This window comes from Andrena cerasifolii, chromosome 1 (genome assembly GCF_050908995.1).
Source record: "Andrena cerasifolii isolate SP2316 chromosome 1, iyAndCera1_principal, whole genome shotgun sequence".
Classification (NCBI taxonomy): domain Eukaryota; kingdom Metazoa; phylum Arthropoda; class Insecta; order Hymenoptera; family Andrenidae; genus Andrena; species Andrena cerasifolii.
This window is the reverse complement of record NC_135118.1, coordinates 19,543,732-19,568,008: the sequence shown is the minus strand read 5'-3', so window position 1 is coordinate 19,568,008 and position 24,277 is coordinate 19,543,732. Positions and strand designations below refer to the sequence as shown.

The following is a 24,277-nucleotide window of genomic DNA, read 5'->3' as shown; positions in this document are numbered from 1 at the left end:
AATACGATTCAATTTCAGCGTTCATAAGTCTTGCTTCCAGTGATCGATAATAGTAATGGTAACTAAAAAGTCCCCACCGCGATAATTTTTTACTTCGTTCGATCTAGAGGTACTTTATGAAGGATTAGCTTAAAGCTCCCGGCGTTGATCGAGTTATATATCTTTTTTCAGTGAAGGCGAGGGAGTTTTTAAAAAGATTTCTTTGCAAGCACCTGCACCTACCTTTCATGGTCATAGGATCAGTGGTTCCAGAGAAATCGTGATGAGTCAGTGAGCGAGTAAGTAAGTCAGTGGTATTTGTTTTATATATGTAGGTAGATGGATTATTTAAAAATAAATAAAAACGTTAAAACTTCCCTCTTATGAAGACAAACAAAGTGATGTAACACACATGTGGGTACGGTTCATATTTATTGAGGAAGCGTATTTCAAAGTGTGCAACTTCAAATTTATATAATAACTAGTATAGATAGATGAATTTGATAATGAAATTATTTCTTGCGCCGCGTGACGTGCAACTGGGTTCGTAGAGGTCTTCTGAAGTGTCACAAGAAATTATTGAATACTTAATCGGCTTCTGATCAATTTGTAAACCAATTTGCTCTTTACACTTTATAAAGGATAATAGTAAACAGCGTGACCTATCACTTATAATAAAGAGAGCCACGGACATAAAAGTTGAAGTAAACTGTACTTAAGTATACAGTACGGAAACAAGGAATTTAACAAGTCTGCAAAGCGGAATTCTTGTACGTATTACGTGGTCGATTCTCCTTATAACCCAATTAGTCTTCTTTTTTTTTCGTAATCCCGTAGCAATCATCGCTTCCTAAAGCTCTGCCATCCTTGCAAGTGCTACTTTCTAATTGAAGCGAAACATTAACGTACTACGCGATGTCTGTTAACGGAGGATCCGCGATGTGCGAATCATTTTAACTACCGCCGGGCCTTCCGTAATTGCGCGCTAATTAACAGCGCAACAAAAGTAACAGACTAGGGATAAGTCGATGCCGATTTTCTAACATAAGTGTTCCGCAAAAGTGTAACGGCTGTGAGTGCAGCGCACTTTCCTTCGAGCGCTGGTGCATCTGTCGTGTGCGCAGCGTTTATAGTAGCTGGACGAGGTAATAGCGAGGTCGTAAAGTCGGTGGAGCGTTAAAGTAAACAGGCGTGTTTCTAGAGTTGGCACAAACGTAGTGGCAGAAATATGAGAAGGTAGAGACCCGAAGTCTTAATCAGTGTACATCGCTATGTCAGTTGGTGGCGATGGTTTAATTTACGACCTCGCTATCACTTTACCAACTACTATACACCTCGCTATCACTTTACCAACTACTATACACCTCGCTAAACGTTTTCCAACTACTATACACCTCGCTAAACCTTTTCCAGCTTGTATACACCTCGCTATAGTACATTTTCCATCTGCTATACACAATGCTATACCTTTTCCAGTTCCTACACACCTCGCTAGACCTTTTCCAGCTGCTATAACACCTCGCTATACCTTTCCCAACTACTATACGCCTAGCTAACACTTTTCCAACTACTATACGCCTAGCTAACACTTTTCCAACTACTATACACCTCGCTGCAGTACCTTTTCCAGCTACTACACACCTCGCTAGACCTTTTCCAGCTGCTATAACACATCGCTAAACCTTTTCCAGCTGCTATAACACCTCGCTAAACCTTTTCCAGCTGCTATACACCTCGCTATATCGCTTTCAGCTTCTATACACCATGCTATACCTTTTTCAGTTACTACACACCTCGCTAGACCTTTTCCAGCTGCTATAACACATCGCTAAACCTTTTCCAGCTGCTATAACACCTCGCTAAACCTTTTCCAGCTGCTATACACCTCGCTATATCGCTTTCAGCTTCTATACACCATGCTATACCTTTTCCAGTTACTACACACCTCGCTAGACCTTTTCCAGCTGCTATAACACATCGCTAAACCTTTTCCAGCTGCTATAACACCTCGCTAAACCTTTTCCAGCTGCTATACATCTCGCTATATCGCTTTCAGCTTCTATACACCATACTATACCTTTTCCAGTTACTACACACCTCGCTAGACCTTTTCCAGCTACATTTAGTTCCTTTCTTTTTCTTAACTCCTATCGTCTCTTTGGGTTAGGTTGTAGAGCAGTTAATGTTGAACCTCGCTTACTCGCCATTGTCATATTAATTGTAATGGTGCAAGAAAGTCATTTAATAATATTAATAACACCTCGCTAAACCTTTTCCAACTACTATAAACCATATTATACTTTTTCCAGCTACTGTACACCTCGCTACATCGTTTCCAGCCACTGTACACCTCGCTAAACCCATTGCAGCTACCACACGCCTCGCTCGAGTGGCTCGTGGCACATGCATACGACTTGATAAACCAGCGGCTGCACACTTTATTCGCCACGTTTGTGGGGATGTCTGTCAGCGTTGACAAACGCGCTAATTGTCTGTGAGGGGGATTTAAGAAGCCTCGTTAATTGCGACTCTGACGAATTCCTTCGCGCTTACTTTCTACGCCACTGCCAGCGCACTTCCATCTGTTCGTAATTGCTAGTCGACCGTCGAGTTCTTTAACCCCTGAGTGTTCTCATTTGGTCCCTTTATTGATCATTTGACACTTTAACGCGATTCCCTGATCCTTGGATGGTGAGTCGGTTCACAGGTGATTGCAACGCTGATTCAAAGTGCGTTTAAACTTGAACCCTCAGAAATTCAACTCGACGTTAGTGTCTTTTGTACCGTCGACGTGTAACCATGGATTAGCAGTTATTACATAGCTACAAGTCGGAAGCCTTTGTTCGCACAAAGTAACAGAGAGATGGGATGAAGTAGGGTAGCCAAATACGAAACAGGGATAGCTTCTTGGAGGTCTTGAGTCGCTAATCGATCCTATTTGCTATTGTGGATTACGTCGGTAACGCTATCCAGCAGACCCTGGCCCTGACACGAGGACAATCGATGATTGAACGAAAGGTCCCTATAATATAATCGATATTAAACCCAGCATTCACAGAAGCGAGGTTCAATCAAATTTAATACTCTACAGCAATTTCCACAATCTTGCAACAAAAATTCATTTAGCCTCCCATCTATATATTCCTTATTATTCTTACATATGTATATAAAAGAAGAAGTCCTGACTAACTAACTGACTGATTGACTCATCAACGCCCAGCTTAAACTGTTTAACTTAGGAACGTGAAATTTGGAAAGTACGTTGTTTTATGACGCAGGGGCCCACTAATGGAGAATTTTTTTAAATTCCATCCCCAAGGAGGTGAAAAGGGGTAAAATGTGCTTTCACGGATTTCTTGAAATCTCTTCGGCCCGATTAGATATACACTTGGTTTTTACTTACAAAGGCCTAGAAACAAATTTCAGGATTTTGCCCTAATCAACCCCTAAGGGGATGAAAAGTGGTAAAATCTGTTTCACGGATTCCTCAAAACCTCTTCAGCCTAATTCGATATCGATACTCGGTTTTAGCCTAACAACAGAAATGCTTAAAAACCAATTTTTAAATTCTACCCTAATCAACCCTTAAAGGGCCAACTCTGGACCTGGCAGCAGATCTCCTCTAACATTTCGTACCAAGCGTACATTGAATCGGGGCGTTTCAATTTTTGAATAGTAGGTCCGAACAAACATATACAAATATAAATATTAACTCTACTAAGAACAGATATAAAAGTAATTCCGTTTACTTAATTATATCAAATCCATGAAATTAATTCAGCTAAAAGTGGCAGCCATTTCGCGAATATCGACCTCAGCAATGAATAATCCATCCACGGCCAAAGGTACTTCGACCTCCGGCAATCTAATCGACCTTCCACGTTTCTTTCCACGTCCGTTGAATTTCGCTGGCCGAGTAATCGCGCTAATCTCCATAATTAATTCGCTCGTCAAGTCGAACGGAGTCTGTCGGAAGACGGCGACGACGATAATAGACCAGTGAGAGCAGGTACAGCGACGCGACGGCTCGCGCATGGGGGCTAGACACGCTCATCCAATAAAATCGACGCGACGAAAATAGTGGTCGCCCCGTCGTTCATCGAACGAGAGTGTCGCCCACGTGCTTCAGCAACGATGTGCATATTTATTGTGCACATGGTGAGTGGCTCGTGGTGTCGTTGCACGGCCGTTAATAACGCGACAGAGGTCCACAACCTGCACGATCGTCTGGTGCTCGTCTATCGGCGTTGATACCGCTAATTGCCGTAAATTTATGACCCCTGGCCGCGGTAAAAGGAACGACATTAAGGGCACGCTCTTATTGCCGCGGCGGCGAGGATCAAAGCGAAGATAAAGAATAAAGAAACAGCCAATGTCGATGATTCACCTCCAGATCCTTCTGAAGACTTTGCTAAGTCTTAAGGGGGGAGCCTGGTGTAGCGGATCGAAGAAATTGATTTTTTTTTTTGCATAAATCAATAGTTAAACATCACGATAATATGCTCCCAAAACAGCAAAACGAAATTCGAAAAATTAAAGCGGATATAGCCGATTTTGCTACGGAGCGCCAGGCTACCACAAAACTTGAAATGCGTTTTTCTCGAAACGACAGTTTTATACTTTGCGGGCAATGTAACTAAAAAAATATTCAACCAATCGACTTGGCCTTGTGCACGGATATTTGTGAACATTTTCTTCATAGTACTAAGCTATTAGTATAATGATATTGTTTAAATAAATAACTTTTTTTTACACATTTAAGGCAAAATTTCGTTGGAAACAGTGAACTTTTTATTCAAGAGGCCGCCATTTGTTCATTTTGCATCTTTTAAGTTTCAAATTTCTTCATTCCGTGCGTACACTCATAAACTGAAAGAAAATTGTTCGATTTTTGGTTTCAGATGAAACCAAAAGACGCTACGTTGCCCGCAGTGCAATAATTGCGTCGCCAACGGACTGGGCATAACTTTGTTATTTGCCGCTCTTTTTTAATATATTTTTTTTGTTATATACCTTAACCTGTTAATACAATATCCTGAAAGTTTCAGAAAGATCTATCAAATACTTTCTTTAAAAAAAATTCCCGAAGAATGCCTCGATTTTCATTTAGTTACACCAGGCTCCCCCCTTAAGGTGTCATGCTTAGTCAGGAGGCCGAAAAAGGGTGGTCTTTGGAAATTTTTTACTCAAAATCTATCGGTTCGTTTGTTAGCAAAATCTGTCCAGACGCTTTTTTCGTACTTCCCGGTGGCCTAAAAGGTTCAGATTCAGCCTGAAATTTCCTGGGCACTCAAAGATGCCGTGAAAATGCTAAAAGCTGGAAAATTCGGAAAAGGGTAGTACCTGTGGCCTGAGACAGGTTTATGTTTATCTCGTAGACCCTAAGGGCGATATTCACAGTCGCTACTTATTCTTAAGATCATCATAATCTTAAGAAACGTAAAAATCTTACGATGATCTTAAGAATCGTGAATACCACCCTACGAGTTTTACGCACTGCTGAACACTAAGTTTTGGCAAGTTTACTTCCCTTTCTTCGCAAACAACATGGCATGACCCAAGACGGGACAGGTGCCTGCTGTAGGTACCAGAAAAGTACCCGAAAGTGGAAAAAATCGGTATTCCGTTTCTAGGGGTGTGTGTTCCAAATATCGCTGGGCATGAGCGTGACTTAGGCTCCTCGAAATTCCATTCAGGTGACCAATTAGACAGGCACCCGTCTGCGGCTCAAAAGTTGTGAAATTTCAAATTTCCAGGAAGAATCGTTTCTAGGGGGGTTTCCAACAAGAATTGTGCCTACCCTAGGCGTTTTATTATTATAGGATGGTGATGTCTGGCGAAGACAAGCTAAAAACCTAGTGTTGAGATATTGAAATATCGAAATGGAGGTATCGCGTGGTGGTTGTAATATATTTGTTCATTTCATGCTTTTCGATGCTAAAGGGTAAGCGCACAGTATCCTGTGCTGTTTTCACCGCGTCCTTCCGTCCCTCTCTTCCTAAACATTGCCTTCATTCATGCTGGTCCTTCCTTTGTGCCCTCCGACAGGTCTGCCGCCCTCCTTTGTGCCCCCTAATCTGTTGTATGCGCTCGCTACGTGCTCCTATATCTTTGTCGCTTCCTCCTCCGCCTACTCTATGGACTCTCTGCCCTGCTGTCCCTTCTAGTACCTGCTTCTGCTGCCTGCCTTCGCGTATCTAACGGAGACTAAATCTCGCAGCCACCTTCTGGCTATTCTTGTAGGTATTTACTTCTTCCTCCATTGCAGGCTTCTCAGTTCTCTTTGATCACGGGTCCTTGCTTCTGCTTTTCCGTCACGGAGCCCTTCTTCCGGAAGGGATCCTCATCCGCCAGGGTCATCGAGCTTAGCTATTCATCACGGTTCGTTTGTCTTGTCTTGGCGATAATATATTTTCAATAAATTCAATGAAATTATTAAGGAATTAGTAAATTAGAAAAAAGTGTTTGCAAAATTATTGCTTTGACTTAACATTGTCACGTACGCAGACCTATCTTTGACTTTTTAACCCTTTCGGGTGTCCGGAATGCAGTGACCCAGATGCAAGCACAACCATCACACTAAATAAGATAATTGACTGTATTAAATATCTTTAAGTACATTTAATATATGTATTAAGATAATTAAATATTATTAAGTTAGAATCATATTCTGAAATACCTAGGGTAAAGGACCCCATTACTGACACCTAACCAATTACTGTCAACTTAAGCTGTTTTACTTAAAATAACGAATAAATAAACTATAGTATACAGTCTATAGTATAGGTAATAGGTTGAATTACATCATTCTTTTTGTGTGCGACTTTACAACGTTTATTTGTTCGTTGATTAAGTAAAATAGCTTAAGGTGACAGTAATTGGGTCCTTTACCCTATTTCTAATGTATTTTTACCTTATTAAAACCTTACTTTATATGGGGGGTCGCAGGTTACTTGAATTTTATAAAAGGGGGACTCAAAGAAGGTTGGGAAACACCGAACTGAATATAAATAATGGAAATAGTCGCAAAAGATTAGATGTTTAAAAATATACCATGAAACTTGTCTCGCGAGAGTCTAATCTCATAAAACTAATCACAAAATAACTAAAAAAAAAAAATAAAATAATTGTCTCGTGACACACGATATTTTTATCTCCGCGTGGATTTCCACCGTAAAATCTACAAAACGGAGACGCATTCCAAAGTCATAATGAAACTAACTGCGGTTGTATATACCATTTCCAAATTACGCGTCCACCATATGGCTCACTCGTTGGAGGAAAGTTGCCGGCGATAGGACGACCCGAGGGTAGCGACAGGGCTGAAAGAAAATAGTATCCGCTCGGTCGGTTCGACGAGCACTGGTTACAACCACTGGTGTCCAGGAATACGTTGCGCGGTGCCACGAGTAGCTTCTTCATCGACGCCCACGAAGTCTGTAAAATTGGTCCGTCGGCTCGGCCGCTCTAGTTCCACGGGATTGCATCCCTCGCTCGCCCACCTCGAGCATCGTATTTATAGAGGAACACTCACCTCCTCCTCTGTGGTCACTCGTGCACAGTGTTTGTTATTCCCCACCCACCGAAACGGCCACTCTCTTTTCTGTCCATTGTCCATTTTTTTTTCAATCACTGTGCGGACCTTGGTCGACGGATAAATTCCTGTTATCGTTCCTTTATTTGGCCTGATCTATTTGAAATTGCAACTGCTTGCCATGGACAATGGTAGCGACTGTTGACTTGCGGGAGAATGCTAGCTATAAATATTAACCGCCGAAGGTTATTGCATATCCATTCCTCCACTGTATCATTCAGTTACCTCCGGTCCTATTTCTTACCCCTTCCTTCCCTTCGCTCCACTGTTACGTGTTTCGCCAAAAAGTCTACCCCTCGGGAGCCACTCCTATATACAGAGCTAAATCTAAACGCGTTACAGAACTCCATTCCCCCCCTCTGCCCTGCCATACTGAACTGCTACAGCCCCTCGTTATTTGTACATCGGGTTTCTCGTGTTCTTCATATTCGGGAGTATTGCGCGCGAAGGATTCTGGGTCAAAGGAAAACCGTACAAGAGGCAGCAGAGAGAGCGCCGACTGAAAATGGTTATTGATTTTCAAGGGGCGTCTGCGAGGCTACGAGTGTACATTTTAAGTCGAACTTTTACTCCCCGGCAGAGTACCCCCCATCCACCTTGTTCGTACGACAGCGGCTTTTAACCCTCGGCTGTCGCACTGGGTCAAAAATGGGGTAAAATATCATCGAGGTAAAGTATCTTTGAGGCAGTATTGGAAATGGTGCTACTGGCTTAGACACGACGATACTTTAAATGGTATTTTTTTTTCAACGGGTGAACTATATTCTGCAATGTTCAAACTTTATTTCAGAATTTTTGTGATTTAATTTAAGAAGTGGGTTTTAAATTGCAGCTGATTGAAAATTGGCTTGGGTCGAATCGATCTGCTTTAGAAAAACAGGTGACTACCTAGGGTTAAATAAAATAGGGGTAGAGAGTACAGTGGTTGGCCAGCTGACAGTGATTGGCCCTATTTTGAGAAATGAGAAAACATAAAGAAATACCAATGTTATGCTTTTTTTAATGAACACATTCATATTCCTTGTACTTCTTTGCTTCGAATGAAATCAATATTTCTCCACTCATTATATACTGTGATTATATTTAAAAGCAGATAGGAGACTCGGCTTTACAGCTTGAAAATTACAGCGATTCGATAAAAAAATCGTAAGAGAACAGTTGAAAGTTTTGGAATATTTTAATGGATTTGTGATATCTATATCTCTCATATTCTGTATATATTGATAAATAACGGTCAAAACTATATAAAAAATATTATTTATTTGTTAAAATTATATATATATTATGAAAATTACAGGAGGCCAACAACTGTCATGAATAATGTTGAATAGTAACTGATAATGAGTAAAATAGTTAATGATAACGGTAAAACAGTTATTGGCCCTCTATTCATTAGCGGTATTGAAACGGTAATTTTTAAAAAAGATTCAACATTCACATAATTATATTACAATTAAATAAAAAGAAGAAGTACTATTATGTATGTTACATTGTATAGTTATATTTTAAGTTTCTTGTGGTTTGAATTTTAATTGGTGTATTCAAATTCAATTTGATTATTAAATTTATTTAATTAAATTGGAATTAAAAATGAAATTTGGTTGAATTAATTGGATAAAGCAGCAAGAGAAAAACATTTTAAAAAAAGAGAAAATCAGTAACAAGGAGAACTCTATTTATTTTTAGATTATTAGGGGTTTTTCGTACTTATTTATATTGATTTACATTTCAAATTTACTAAATTCACATTTATAATTCGACATTTATGTGACACTCTTACTTAAGTGGCCAACCATTGTAGTCTTTACCTTTACATCAAAGCCTTTTCTCGTCAGAACGCAACTTTCATACTTACGCAGGTGTTTTCTCAACGACACCCATCTTCAAAAGACACGCTTCGGTAGTCTTTCTTTTATTGTTCCACCATCTCAACCCTATTCACTTGTTATGCAGGAAGCCAGCAACCCTCAATGATCAGAAATTGAGTAAATTTACTTTGAAGATTTTAATTGTTAAAAAAAAAAGTAACTTCTATTGGGTATATTTTATTTCTTGTTATTGTTTTACAATAGTGAGTAGCATACTGTACTTCTACCTTCACACATAGGTACTATAAAATTTCTAACTCTACTATTTTTCTCTTTCCTGATTTCTTATATGTGGATATTGTTTCTTTTCTTACTTTCGTAACGTCTACTGGTGCAATAAAGAATTATTATTATTACAAAGAATATCATTTTAACTTTTCTCTAATCTTTGTTTCCTAACCCTTTGAATCGGGGCAACGAATATATACGTTACATCAGAATAATAAATATTGCTGGGAAACAATGGTGTTTAAAAATTTTTGTTCTCAAATTCCCCAGATTCAAAGGGCTAAGCTTAAAATGGAACTACGACTTGGTAGTTTTAATAATTGTATAGGCAATCTAAGTACCTAAAAGAAGTACTACAAGTTGGTAATTTCTTGCAAAATAAGGGCCACAAAATTATGGTATCCCTACTGCGTTTAACTAATTTTTTTAATTTTGCGGGTTGGTAGCTTTCTGCATAAAGAGCCAAATTTTCAGTGGCGCAAACTTTCGAGAAATACTCCCCGCGAACATCCGTTGATTCCGAAGCGATACTTTCACCGTTCTCCGGAGAATATGAAATGCGAAAACCTCGGGTAGGGCGGGAATCCCCCGGCGTATTTGCGCGCCGAGGTCGGGCAGAGTTGTCAGCGCCGAATAAATTCTGACGCAAGGGGGAGCGTTTCGCGAAAGAAGGTCAAACGAGAGCGGCGACCGACAGCCGTGGTCGATCGATCCGAGGAAGGAAGGGCTTTACAAGATTATTCGGTGGCCGAGTAAATTTTTAACGAGCTCCCAGCGACGGCGAGGTGCGCCGAGACGACGTGCCTTCTTCCTGAAAAAGACTAGCAGCGCGGAGGCCTCAGTCCCTTCGAAGCTTCCGCTGAAATTCTTCCAACGGAAATATGCTGCCCCATTTCGCCGGTGGCACCCTTTCTTCCCGAGCGCCAGCTCAAAACCGTCTCGCACGCTGTACATATTTATAGAGCACTGCCCGCCCCCCCCCCCCCCTGGTTCCTGCGATCGTTTATGTATAAAGGCCGCCGTTACTTTGTTCCACGAGAAACAGGTATCCCGCCAATGATGTCGCTCGTTCCGGCGCAAGAGATACGCGGAGATAAAGCGAGTGGCAGAAGCGAAACTGGCGAATCTCGCTCCCCCCGAGCGCCGCGCTTCTTTCGCCGATACATCGCGGACGCTCGTGAAAAAGAGGCTCCTCGCCGCTCGTCCCTTCCGTTCCGTTCCGTACGCTTTGCTGTTTGCATCTGATCGCGCACTGTTTAAGGGGAGGTCCCGGTCTAAATGTCGATTTTTTTTTATTTAAAATATAAAAATATTACGCAAGAAAGGGGGGGGGGGACTTGGAATATAAAATCTTAGGAATTCTTATATTTGAGGAGGGAGGGAGTAAGAAATCGTCAAAATTACGCTTACGTAATTTAAGGGGACCTTCCGGTCAAAAAGACAATTTTTTTTATTTTTATTCTCGAATATTCAACCTTTTAGGAATACTTGTTTAAAAGGATTTGTTGAAATTCGTAAAATTCCTGAAGTTATAGGCATTTGAGTAGCGGCAAATGAATGGGTAACACCCGGTCAGTCGGCGCTCACGTAAAACTTTAAACGCGTTTTTCTCGAAACAGTGTTCTCAAAACGGTGGGCGCTGTATCTCCAAAAATTATTATCCGATTCGACTGGAACTTTTTTTATTTTGAAGAATATATTTCTGGCTAGGGAAGGGGCTAGAAAAATTACAAAAAATTAAAAATTTATATTTTTCAAAGGCGTTGAAAGGACGAAAAATACAGGGGAAAGTGGTTTCAAACTTCAAGTGTCGTTATTTTCTAAAAAAAGTGTTATTTTTTGTAATTTTTCTAGTTTCCCCCCTAGACAGAAGAATAATCTTCAAAATAAAAATGGTTTGAGTCGAATCGGATAATAACTTTTGGAGATACAGCGCCCACCGATTTGGATCAATTTTTTGACGCCTTGACTTTAGCGGCTACCCGGGGCCGTCTGCAATGATTAATTATAAAACAAAAAATATATTTCTATAACTTAAGACATCCTTAATACAATAACCAAAGTCCCATTAAATTATATATAGTAGTTTTCCTTTAATTAATTCCTAAATATCACCTATTTTTTTGGGCTCTAGACCGGAACCTCCCCTTAAGGCGTCGCTCGGCGGGGTTGGGTTGTTCCTCAAGTGTGCTTATTTTATATATATACAGTGGTCCCCGGATTATTGAATAGCTTTTTTCCCCGGATCATCGGGAAAGACCTACCCACCCCACAGTTTTGCTTCCTCGGTGCGAGCGAGGGCCTTCGGTCCCCGGCTAGACCGCCCGTTGACTGCCGAGAGCATTAAAACCGTTGGGTCAGGTAAAATACCCAGTAGAGAAAAGTAAAATGTTCATGTTTTTGATAAATGTTCATGAAAGTATTACTAATGGATTTTTTAGGATTTCCCAATGAAAATGAGTTCAAATATAGAGAGATTCGGTCCATTTTTAGCGAACGCCACTAAGTTGACCGAAAGTAATTCACACACTGGGAAGTGTCTCCTTTTTAAAATTATTACACACTATCTAATAATGCAGAAGAGAATTTAAATGGAGAATATCAATGACTTCGCCCAATTGTAAAGTGTTCGCTGAATATTGCTTTAATGCAGCCTTCAGGAAAAATTGCCTGGACGTTTAGTACGTATTTGGTATTATATGCAGGACAAATCTTGTGAGTTAATCACCGGAATCGTGTTTTTCCCTTAAACCGAGGAACTGGAATTCTAAGCATGTTTTCATAATAAAAAATAGACCGAATTTCTTCGTGTATGGATTCATTTTCGTCGACATAAACTCACCAATCCATCGGTAATACTCCCAGCAAAGTGTAATCAGTAATATGAAAATTTTCGTATCCAACACTGAATCTCAATTCGCTGTCGACCGAGGGTGTCCCGCTGGTGCGCTATTTCACAATTCCTTGATAATTATTTGAAAATTTTAACAGCTTCATTCGACCTCTGGCATTTACACGTATAAATGTGTTTGTAATCAAAATACGGATATGTTAATACCCGCGAAACAAAGACCTCCAGTTTTTATACAAGCGCTATTTTGTAAATATTTATGAACTGCTTTGGGGGGTACAGCGACAAGTTCGGGGTTTGATCGAAATGGTGTTTCAGTACTGTTTGATTTTCTGCTACTGTAGTATTCATATAGATAATTCACCGATAACGAAGCAATATATATTATTGAATATTCATTAGGCGCCTGATTGCTATTGCATCCTGTCCTGGATTAGGTGAATTCCACCTCTGTCCACTATAATACCGTCATAGAAATCCAATCATTTCCACGGGGACCGTGATTTGAATTCGATCGTACGGCACGACTTTCGTTCCTATCGATTTCTCTGCCTCCAAACCCACTCCCCGTGTGAAACAATCGGAGCATCGCGATTCCGAAGAATTCAGAAGAATGACCTAAATACCCTCGATAAACAGCATGTTGTTTATCGAATGTGCAGCACGCTAGGGCCGTTAACATATACACTGCTAGAAATATTCATTGCATCACCCACAAATGCACGGAGTGTGTACAATTCTCGTAACTACAGGACTTGCGAAGTGATTGATGCCCAATTTAGTGTGTCAGTGGATACCTAGCCAGCAGTCACGCAATAATATTTTCCCAGCAGTAATATCAACGCGATAACACGCTACTATTCCTAGTTTCCACTGGTATAGACTGTCGCCCAATTACCTCAACCCTCGGCTAGCGGCGCTGGGTCTTTTTGGGACCAAGCGTAACGTTGCCGACTGTAACAATTAGGGGTGGGTTCGAAGATAATTTTTCAAATTCTCCAAACTTTGGTTCGATACTTTATGAGGCTTCGAAGCTCGAAACTCTTGAAACTTGAAGGGTTGATTCTGTTTTGTAAGTGGAATATCTTGCTTTAAGAACTGAAGCCAAGAGAATTTTTAAATAAATTATTATTATTATTGTAGTCTCTATTATATATTATCTCTATTACTATAATAATATTATATTAATATTATATCTATTATTATAATAATATTATTTTAATATTAATCTATTATCATAATAATAATATTAATTTTATATAATAGAATTACACTAATTATAATAATAATAGAGATATAAATCTCTATTGACTATTTTATGTCACATTTTCTTATATAGCTTTCGAGAGCTTCAAATCACGAAAAAAAATGCAAAGTTTCGAATTCTGGAAGCTCGAGACTTTCTTGGGTTTCCGGGGAAGACTTCAGAAATCGAAAGATTTCAATTTAAACGTCGTTGAAAAATCATTTCTGCTCATTTCGTATTTTTCTTATTATTACATGCGTTACGTTTGTAATATAGTTGCAACGAAATAATTCTAAATTATTTAAACATTCACGCGAGTGTTTTACGAGCTTGGGGCAATACATTCATCGCTATTTTTCACGAGCACAAATACGATCATTTAGAGCATTATAATATTTAATTACAAATCACTAATACTTAACAATCTTGAAATATCTTTCTTAAATAGTTTTTGAACTGGTTGATTTATTATTAAACAATCAATCAATTACTCTGCAAATATTCATCACAAACAATTGTTTTACACCTTCTTTATGACGAGTTACCTCTTAAATCAGCAGAAATTGGGACATTCACCTTAGTATGGTTAATGCCGGCCCAAGCCGGCCCAAGCCGGCCCAAGCCGGCCCAGGTCGTCGACTTCTACGCGATCGCCCGAGCCCCATCCGTCGTTCGAGGGTTAAGCAGCGCGCGTTTTCGACACCTCCACGACCCTTTCTGCCCGAATCCGGAGCGGATCGGTGCACTCCCGCGGTCCCTTCCCGCGACAGAGGCGAGGAACGAGGGGATGATAATGGCTCCGTTCCAAGCTGCTCCAAAACCTACCGCCAGACACCTTGCTAACAGCGGCGTCGGTCCGTTGCTCAATAGTGTTCCTAGACTTCTAATAGATAACCCAGTGAACCGCTTGGCCGGTTGCGCTCGTTCCTCAGCCGTGTTCAACGCTTAACATTCGGGTCACTTGCCCGATCAAGCGTCGCAGGTGGCACAAGCCTTACGGTAAATTTCTGCGCGCCGTTTTGCCACGGGCCCCCGACCCCCTTAGCCAGTTGTTCGGATAGAGCGCGACTTCCTCGGCTAAACTCCTCGGCTGTCCCTCTGCGAGGTGGCTCTCGCCGATCCTCGCTAATCGATCCCAACACTTTCACTGTTAACCAGCTGCATCGGCTGTCCACCACTCATCCGCCGCGGGATGTCGAAAGGATGCGAAAAAAAATGGCAGATGTTTGAATATGTTAACCCTCGGACGGCCAATAGTTCGAGCAATCACACGGAAGTCGGTGGCTGGGTCCAGTGCTGCATTAACAATCAGCGAACTGAGCACGTGGTTAGGGCATCAGGAGAAACGGGGCGCCATAGAAATTTTCTGAATTTTGAAATCTAACTTCTGTTAGAAACAATTTTTAGCCAAATTATGCATTACGTTGAAAGGATCACCCTGTATAAAGGTCTGCGCACACATAATCGTTCCGTGTCAGTTCCGTATCCGTCGTGCCAGTGCACAGTGTTCGATGTAATGTACAAAAGTCAAGAATCTGAAGTGTTCGATCCACAAATTCTTTTATCTTAAAATGTTAATGAAGGAACGTAGGTTTTAACTCTACCCATAACTTTTGCTGAGTTTACCAATTTGTTGTCAGAAATGACACTAGAAATTTATTCCAAATCTTGGTGCATTTTTTCAAACGCGTGCCACTGGCGGAATGTTTATGCTTTTCATTTTATTTTTATAAGTTGCGTTTAATACTGCCATTCCTTCAAAACTGCCAAGTCAGTTTTTTACAATACCAACAATTTGTACGAATTCTTTGTGTTAAATGTGCCAGTGGTAAGAAGAACAGGGGCTTAGAGGGTCTCTTCTTCTTGCCACTGGCACGACGGAACGGTACTGACACGGAACTGATATGTGTGCGCAGACCTTTAAGGTCTTAACCCGGTCCGGCTGGGTCCGTTTGGACCCGTAGTAATAGCCTCACTATACCTAAGCATTTTAGATGATGTTCTTTTTATTAGAACAATTAATTTCTTCGATTTCTGAGTGTCCTTCTATCACTATGTAACCCCTTACCTTAAAAAATCCATGATCTCTCCGAGACGTCATGGATTTTTTTGTACGTTTTGGTCAGCAATCCCGGGACATAAATTGTGAAGCTGGGGGTCCACCTGGGAGGTAAGCTATGCTATGCTATGTCTAGTGTTCCTGATTTCTCTATATTTTTTGTTTCTCGAGAAATCGGACATGAGACCATATTTCTTGAGAATTCTCGAAAAATTAAAAAAAAAAATATTGCAAAAATTATATTTCTGGAATAATGTTGATAATATTTATCAAAAACACAAGAAAACTTTAACTAAATGATTATTCCTGTCTAATTTATACAAAACTTGTGTAAATGAAAAAATAGGCGCTAGTTGCGAAAATATGAAGACTGTATGAGTTTTTATTACAATTTTTCAAAGAACTTTAATAAAGATTTTAAGATATTTCGTAAATTTTGTTTGATTCTTAAAACACTACTTTAATATAAAAATTAAGTATATATATATATACTTATAATGCTGCTTGTGTTAAAGTGACTGCTACTTCCTCCGCGAGAAATATTTACAGGTATTTTAATACACCAATAAACGTCCGTTCAGCAACAAATACTATACGTTTCAGAGATTAAGTGTTTCGCAGTTCCCTTTTAAAAGGGAATAAAAAGGCTCGCGAGTTAGACTCTTCTGAGCCTTTCAGTCTTCTAGTTTTAAGCTCGTTACATTGCTACTGTCGAGCGGAGGTTTCAAGTCGAAAGTATCGGCGCTGGTGAACGTCGCAGCGCAGAATGTTTAAAGATCTGGCATGAGTGGAGTACCTCGTTGTTTCTTGAGAGATGAGGAGCCTCTTGGTGGAACAAAGGTACGAGAGGCGAAAAGTATGCGCGCGTAGGTATAACGTGGACGTCGGATGACGCTCGTTTGCCCCGACAATTTGTGATAATGGCCGGAACAGCTGATCGTGTGCTCACAACGAGAAACGTTTCCTACGCTGATGGCGTGAAACCGTGTATCGCAATTCATATACCTCGTGTACAAATTCCGCTAATCGAGATTGCCACGATTCACAGGCGTCAAGGGGTAACAACGATGGACCAGAAATGGTAACTTTGCAGGTGATTTTAAAGAGATTTATGGACTTTATTAAAAATGTAACATAAGGTTCTTGTATCTATAAAAAACAGAACAAATTTCTTTTCAGATTTGTGGAGTAAAAAATAACGCCACAATTGCCGCACAGCTGATAAATATTTTCCATTTCAGTCATTCCGCGGTGGAATTTTTCATATCCACACCATTGGACCTAGAACAAGAAGACAAAAAGTTCTGTCATCTACACATTAAATACTACAGAAGTACCAATGATTCTTGTAAAATATTGAAAACTCTTTTTCTAATCAACATTTCTATGAGAAATTTTCTAACAAAAAAAAGAGTAACTGTCTTCAATCGTTCGTCATTCCTTCAGAAATCAATATTTCTTAGAAATCTTTGGCACTTCTCTAGTATTTAGTGTGTAGATGACAAAACTTTTTATCTTCTTGTTCTAGGTCCAACGGTGTGGATATGAAAAATTCCACCGCGGAATGACTGAAATGGAAAATATTTATCAGCTGTGCGGCAATTGTGGCGTTATTTTTTACTCCAAAAATCTGAAAAGAAATTTGTTCTTTTTTATATATATCATAAGGATCTTCACCTTTTTTTAATAAAGTTCATGACACCCCTTATACAATAATGAATACGCGATTCTTTCGAGATTGGGATTGTGCATACATATATTGTACATACATGATATTCGACGGCGCTAAAATCCTTGCCAACGTTTTGGCACAAATCCCAACGGAAGATCTTTGTTCCCGAGTCAGGACACTCTTTTGTTCTCCTCAGTGGAAATTTTGTTCCGATTCATCAGTGCTCTTTACTTTATGAGCTTCAGCTCCTAATTTCAACTTTGCAGTTCTGGAAGACCTCTAATTTCAAGATTAATAAAACCGCTGTAATGTAAACCTGTGGTTATGAGTGTTCTGGAACGGAAGCTTCAGTTTGAATAGAAATTAATCGAGACAGGGAATCGCACTGAGGTGAATAAAAGCACTCGGATAATTATGTCGGGTAGATTGCAAATAAATTAGAAGATTGCATAAAAACAAGTATCCATTGTACGAGTGCGTGACTTGCAAATTGATTCTATTAACGTAGTTCACTTGGCAAAATTTGCACACGTTCGTAGCACAGCATCCTATTAACGCGTTCCACGTTGCGAGGCCGACCCACATACCTGAATCAGATCTTCATTTCAAAGAATACATTCTCCTCGGTGTTAACATCCCATTCATCAAATCTAACAATTCGCCTCTCTGGTCTCCCTCGATTCTCCAAAGCAGCCTGGCTCAATTAGAACTATTACAAATTTATGAAATTACGAATTACAATTCCAGCGGTCGTCATCCGGAACTCAGCCCACATCTAACGACCCACAATCCTCCGCGTTCCTTATTAATTCTACCTCCTTCAAATTGCAAAAAAAAACTCTGCGATTCATTCCATACCCAAGAGCACTGAATTAAAGAGTATCTATGTAATAATGAAAACGAAGAATGGCCAGAGTTGGGCGTTACTCGAATAAGAATTGCGAATAAGTAATTCCAGAATAACAAATAGTTCGTTAATAATAATTGGTAGAAGATAATTATTAATAAAAATTGCTTCGTTATTCTCGGATAACTTCATTCAATTCGACATATTTATTCGAAGGTTATCCGAATAAAAATTCATTCAAATAATGCCCAACTCTGCCACCCGCATATGTTTACAATCGCGTAATTCTACGCCCTACGGTTCAAAGACCTGTGCCGGTAATTATATCGCCGGCGGGAGCGACAGCCTTGGAAAAATAAAGATGTATAGAAGTAGGAATTATTTTCACCGTCGACGGGGATGGAAAAGAACGCGGGTCGGTATGGGAGCCGATATTGCGGCGGGCCGGGTACTTTGATCTTGGAGTGGACGTCTATCGGAGAAAGTTCCTCCCGTGCTTCCGTTTTCCCGGGGCAATGCGTCGGGGAGTTATCGGGTCGTAAGTTCAAAGGACCGTGCAGAAGAGCGCCGTGTAATATCGACGTGTCCGCGGCGCGATATTGCGCTCGGTGGCTCGCGAAGACGTGGCCGTGCACAACAAGCCATTGTACGGCACGGGGAGAAATTAGCGTTCGCTCTCGCCTCGGTTGCTGCCAGATGAAATCGCGCGGCCAACTTATCGTCTGACGGCAGCCGGCGGAAGGAACGACTTTCGTCCCTTCGAGGCGCTGGGGCCTCGCGCTGACGTGGCTGTCGATAGTTGCCAGGCAATGTTGTAGTTCGTAATTGGTGCCGATATTAACGAGGGGTTCGTGTTGACAATTAATGCTGATGTTAGCAGAGATGCTATTACAATGGTGTTATCGATACAGGATACCCTTGACTCCTATTGCCAAAACAACTGTGGTAAATTGCTTTTGCTGCTGGCTTGTGCTCAGCAACGTGCCATGGTGAAACAGAGGGGTAAAAAGCAGAGCTTGAAACCGTTATTACATCGATTTCGGTTCTTGAAACAGCTAGGAAGAACGTTTATTCTGAATAACTGTTATAAGGAACCTAAATGTCAGATTATATCTATCAGTTTAAGGGGTCATTCTACTTTGAACCGCCAAAAAATGAAGCTATATTTAAAGATTTTTTTTTTATTAAATGCAGCACATAATGAAACAAATCTTTTTGGTATTTATTAAGCTACTCTTATATTATGCAAATAAAAAATTAAAAAGAATTTTTGCAATTTGTTTTAATTGTTTGTTTACGGTGTCAATATGGCACCTAAAAAGGGGGATGATCACGGCGTAGGTAGTGTTCCTGATTTCTTGATATTCTTTGTTTCTGGAGAAATCAGAAATGAGATCTTATTTCTTCAGAATTCTCGAGAATTCTCGAGAAATTGAAAAAGAGATTGCAAAAACACAAGAAAACTTTAACTAAATGATTATTCCTGTCTAATTTAAACATCAAAATATAACAGTAACAGATTTTGCCACAAAAAAGAAACAGATTCGCTGACACTACATTAGACGCATCGTGCTATTTAAAAATAAATTTTAAAACCAAAAAGTATTGTTTCGCTTTGTACAAATTTTGTATTAAATAAATAAATTTACCAATTATGTTTAATATCTATTTTTTCATTTACACAAGTTTTGTATAAATTAGACAGGAATAATCATTTAGTTAAAGTTTTCTTGTGTTTTTGCAATATCTTTTTCAATTTCTCGAGAATTCTCGAGATATATATATATATATCGGCGATAACATTTCCTTTTAAGTTTTCAAAATTCTTTACGGTCGAAATTCCAAACCATTTTATTACTTCAAATACACCTTAATATGCATGCAAAACGCCAGACAGTACTTACAGTTTCTGTTAAATAAATTCTCGAAGATGGCGTTGAAAAAAAACCAACAGATACACTGAAATACCCCATGGCTAAAAATTGGAACATTTATCAGACTTCATGTGATTTTGGAGCAGAGCCACGCGCCCTTACAGGTGAGCGTTAGAAAATGAGGTGACTCGAACTCGCATGGACATCGAGTATGCTATTGTTTAAAGTAGGAAAAAGTTTGTAGGGCCAGCAACCAGCATCCTCTTACTAAATAATAGGGCCCTTGTTTCTAGAATGGCACAGGCGAGGGTCTCTTCTAGCAAAAAGGCCGTGACGAGCCCCCAGAATAGTTTCCCCGTAACTTCCCAACCAAAAGTCTCTTCCTTCCCTAGAATCCCTCTGGCAATCTACCGCAAACCAACAGCATCTACCCAAGTAGCTAATCAGCAAAGTGTGAACACAAGAAACGACTAAAAACAGGGTCTTTCACAGTCCAAAGGCTATCTGCAGCGCGCTCGGTGGTGCATTAGAAGCTACAGGGAACGGTCGACTGATCAGCTTGAATTATGGTACTCGTATCGCGGAAGTCGTTTCTAAATTGATTCGTAAATCAATAGGAGAGCGTGACCGAATCTCCTCCCCCACCCCCCTCTGCCTGCCAGCTTTTCTCCGGGCGATACGGGCGTCAGTTCACCGCCAACGATCCTCTCTGCATTTGGCCTGCACTTATCGGGGAGACGAGCGCCGCTGATCTATATGCCGGAGTCGAGCCGCGAGAGGCACGCAAAAGGCATCTCGGGCAGCACCTCGTGACATTTCGAGTGGCTCGAGGATGCTGCCCCGGCTACGTGGCCCTTCTTTCCCCCGGGGATCTTCTTTATCCAGGAGAGAGGGGGAGGTGGTTATTTGCAGGCTGGCTTCAAAGCGTTCCCCACCGACCCGTGCTGTCTTAGATAATGAAAAATCAATATGAACCGTTTCGGTGCCGTTTCGCGGGGCAAACGGAATCGGTCCGCGTCGCGCGACGAAGTTGCGCTTCATCTTTTCGCGTATCGATTCTGATCGACGCGATTTAACCGATGGAGAGCCTGCTGGGGATGCCTCTTAGAAGCCGGGGTGGAAAAGTGTGAGAGGAGACGATTCTGGGGTGATTCACTGTGGCCATTTGTTTTGGAGCTTTAAGTTCCAAGGGGTGGGATATTTAATTGCGTTGCAATTTCTTATGGGAGCTTCTTTTGCGAGAGGAGTGCTCTGTCTGTTTTGCTCCGGATTGGTTGCATAATGAATGGAGAATTCTTCGGATGCTGGCTCTATAGGAGATCGCTCGAGAGAAAAGGGAACAGTCTCAATGGATAAAAGAGTCGCGCGCAATATTGCGCGAGTCCAATTGAAATTTATTGCCGATTAATTGGCGATAATGTAGAATCGGAACGGGCGACGTTTCGTGCACACAGTTAAGAGTAAGGAGGGAAACTATTGTAGCCCGTTTGTGAAGGATATACTGATTACGAAGCAGAAAAAGCTTCGCACAATGGCGGTGTATAGCTACGCATTAAGAAGTCATGCTCAGTCAGGAGGCCGAAAAAGGGTGGTCTTTGGAAATTTTTTACTCAAAAGCTATAACACATTTCTCAAAAAATCTTTTTTCCTTTTGAGGATTGCATCTTGTACCGTGCATCGTAATTTTTTTATTTAAAAATATTTATCAATAACTAAGTTATTGTTCATCACTCGAAGGCTCTCTAAATGAAGAGGCTTCTGCGGTGAACACTTGCTGCTCGAAAGTCGATCATCTAAAATAAAAGATTCAAAAGAATTTACTTATTATATTATATTATCTAGTATTTGAACGAAGGATTTTTCGAAATATTGATTTGGCAAAAAATGGCTGATGTTTAAAGTAAAAGTTTAAAATTGTTATCATAAATCGTGTCTGATTTTCGTCAATTAAAAGAAAACTAAGCATCGGATAAAAAAATCCTTCGTTCAAATACTAGATAATATAATATAACAAGTAAATTCTTTTGAATTTCTTATTTTAGATGATCGACTTTCGAGCAGGAGTGGTGTCACCGCGATGAATAATATCCGTGGAGCGAGTGTTCCTAGCGTTACGCGAAGCGTCCCCGCGGCAAATGCTTCCACTAACTTCTGTAATTCGCCTGGATGCCAGTGCCTACTGGAATCGATAGTATTTGTCCCCATCAGCCTCTTTGCGGTTTCTTTTCGTGAGTCGCGTGTCGCTTCTTTCCTCCACAACCGACACGACACCAGATTTACCCCTGGAATCTTCTCCGCAGCCGCGTTTTATTTCCGTCGAATGTTCCTGCTCCCGAGGCTCAGCGAGGAGTCACCGTTTAAAATTTAAGAGAACAATGCCTGTGGTTCCCTTCTACTCCAATTTAAGAGGAGTTGCCACCAAAATCGGGAAATAGCCGAATTTTCGGGGGTTAATTTCACCCCCTTCGAGTGAACTTGGGCAGCAAAGAAAAATTGCGTTGTAATCAGGAGGAAATCCCCTACGTATTCACAAAGTTTCAGAATTTTTTGAATTTCCGGGTTCGGGATCTTCCCTTCTTAGCAGGGCTTGAATAGGTTTCGAAAATAACTGTTTCAAGCTGTTATATAAAGGTTCTGACTGAAAGAGTTATGAAGAACCTTTATTCGGAATAACCGTTATAAAGAACCTAAATATCAGACTATATAAGTCTAAGTTACGGTTCCTATGTAGCTCTATAACTTTTATTTTTAGGTTCTATAACTTTTATTTTGTAGGTTCTATAACTTTTATTTTTTAGGTTCTATAACTTTTATTTTTTAGGTTCTATATAAGTTACAAAGCGGTTATAGATCCGATTCTTATATATAGATAATATATATTCACTTACTTATTTATAATAATTTTTAAACAATTTGGTTGCACAGAGTAATCTATAGCTGTAATATGTTGTGATTTCATTTACTGTAAAACTCTGTACAATCGTTACAAGAATCGGTTCTATAACCGCTTTGTAACTTATATAGAACCTAAAAAATAAAAGTTATAGAACCTAAAAAATAAAAGTTATAGAACCTAAAAAATAAAAGTTATAGAACCTAAAAAATAAAAGTTATAGAACCTAAAAAATAAAAGTTATAGAACCTAAAAAATAAAAGTTATAGAACCTAAAAAATAAAAGTTATAGAACCTAAAAAATAAAAGTTATAGGACCTAAAAAATAAAAGTTATAGGACCTCTAAAGAATAAAAGTTATAGAACCTAAAAAATAAAAGTTATAGAGCTATATAGGAACCGTAACTTATACTTACATAGTCTGATATTTAGGTTCTTTATAACGGTTATTCCGAATAAAGGTTCTTCATAACTCTTTCAAGAACCGAAATCTTTATAATAACGGTTTCAAGCCCTGCTTCTTAGGCGCTGTTGACGCCACAGGAACGATTTTGCCGCCGCGCACATTTGATTCAAAACAATATTTGTTTACCCTTCAATATGTACATATTAATTATATTAAGCAATACATTGATTTATTTGCGTTGTTTGGTTGACAAACAAATTCCCGAAAACACCCTTACTTTTGCAGGCCATTACAGTGGCATACCCCCCTTTAACCCACCTTCCCTGCACTACCTAATGCGATAATACCTGAATTACTGTATGACTTACCGAAAATGAACCTATCCGTGTCGCAGGTGATGACACAGTGACGGCGCCATCGTTGATTCAGATTGGAAGCCCAGGATCAGGAAGATGGACCACCAGCAAGTCGGTCGAAAGCCGCCGGCGAACTCGCCGGAAGTGGCGATGGCCAACGAGGTGTTCGATCAGTTCTGCAACGCGGCCACGCTCAAGTCCATCCTCGGGCACTTCAGGCAGCTCTGCGAGCTGCTGAAGATCCGGCCGAACACTGTCAGCCAGTTCTATCCGAAACTGAAGTCGAAGCTGCGGTCTTGGAAGGCCCAGGCCCTGTGGAAGAAGTTCGATCAGAGGGCTAATCACAAGTGTTACAATCGTGGCAAGGCGTGCCCTAACACTAGAGTCAGTTCATACGTTTCTTT

The 24,277-nt window shown here is 40.2% G+C and overlaps 1 protein-coding gene across 8 annotated transcripts in view; it reads left to right on the top strand.

Moving 5' to 3' along the window:
* Positions 1-24,277, top strand: part of Mical (Molecule interacting with CasL) — a 91,973-nt gene that overhangs the window by 46,547 nt on the left and 21,149 nt on the right. For all 8 annotated transcript variants that reach the window (XR_013085341.1, XM_076812538.1, XM_076812558.1 and 5 more), the window contains exon 2: positions 23,912-24,257. Coding sequence is in view for 7 of the 8 variants with exons in the window: in XM_076812538.1 (XP_076668653.1) it covers positions 23,970-24,257 (288 nt within the window). In the remaining variant the exon portion in view is untranslated. The remainder of the gene's footprint in view (positions 1-23,911; positions 24,258-24,277) is intronic.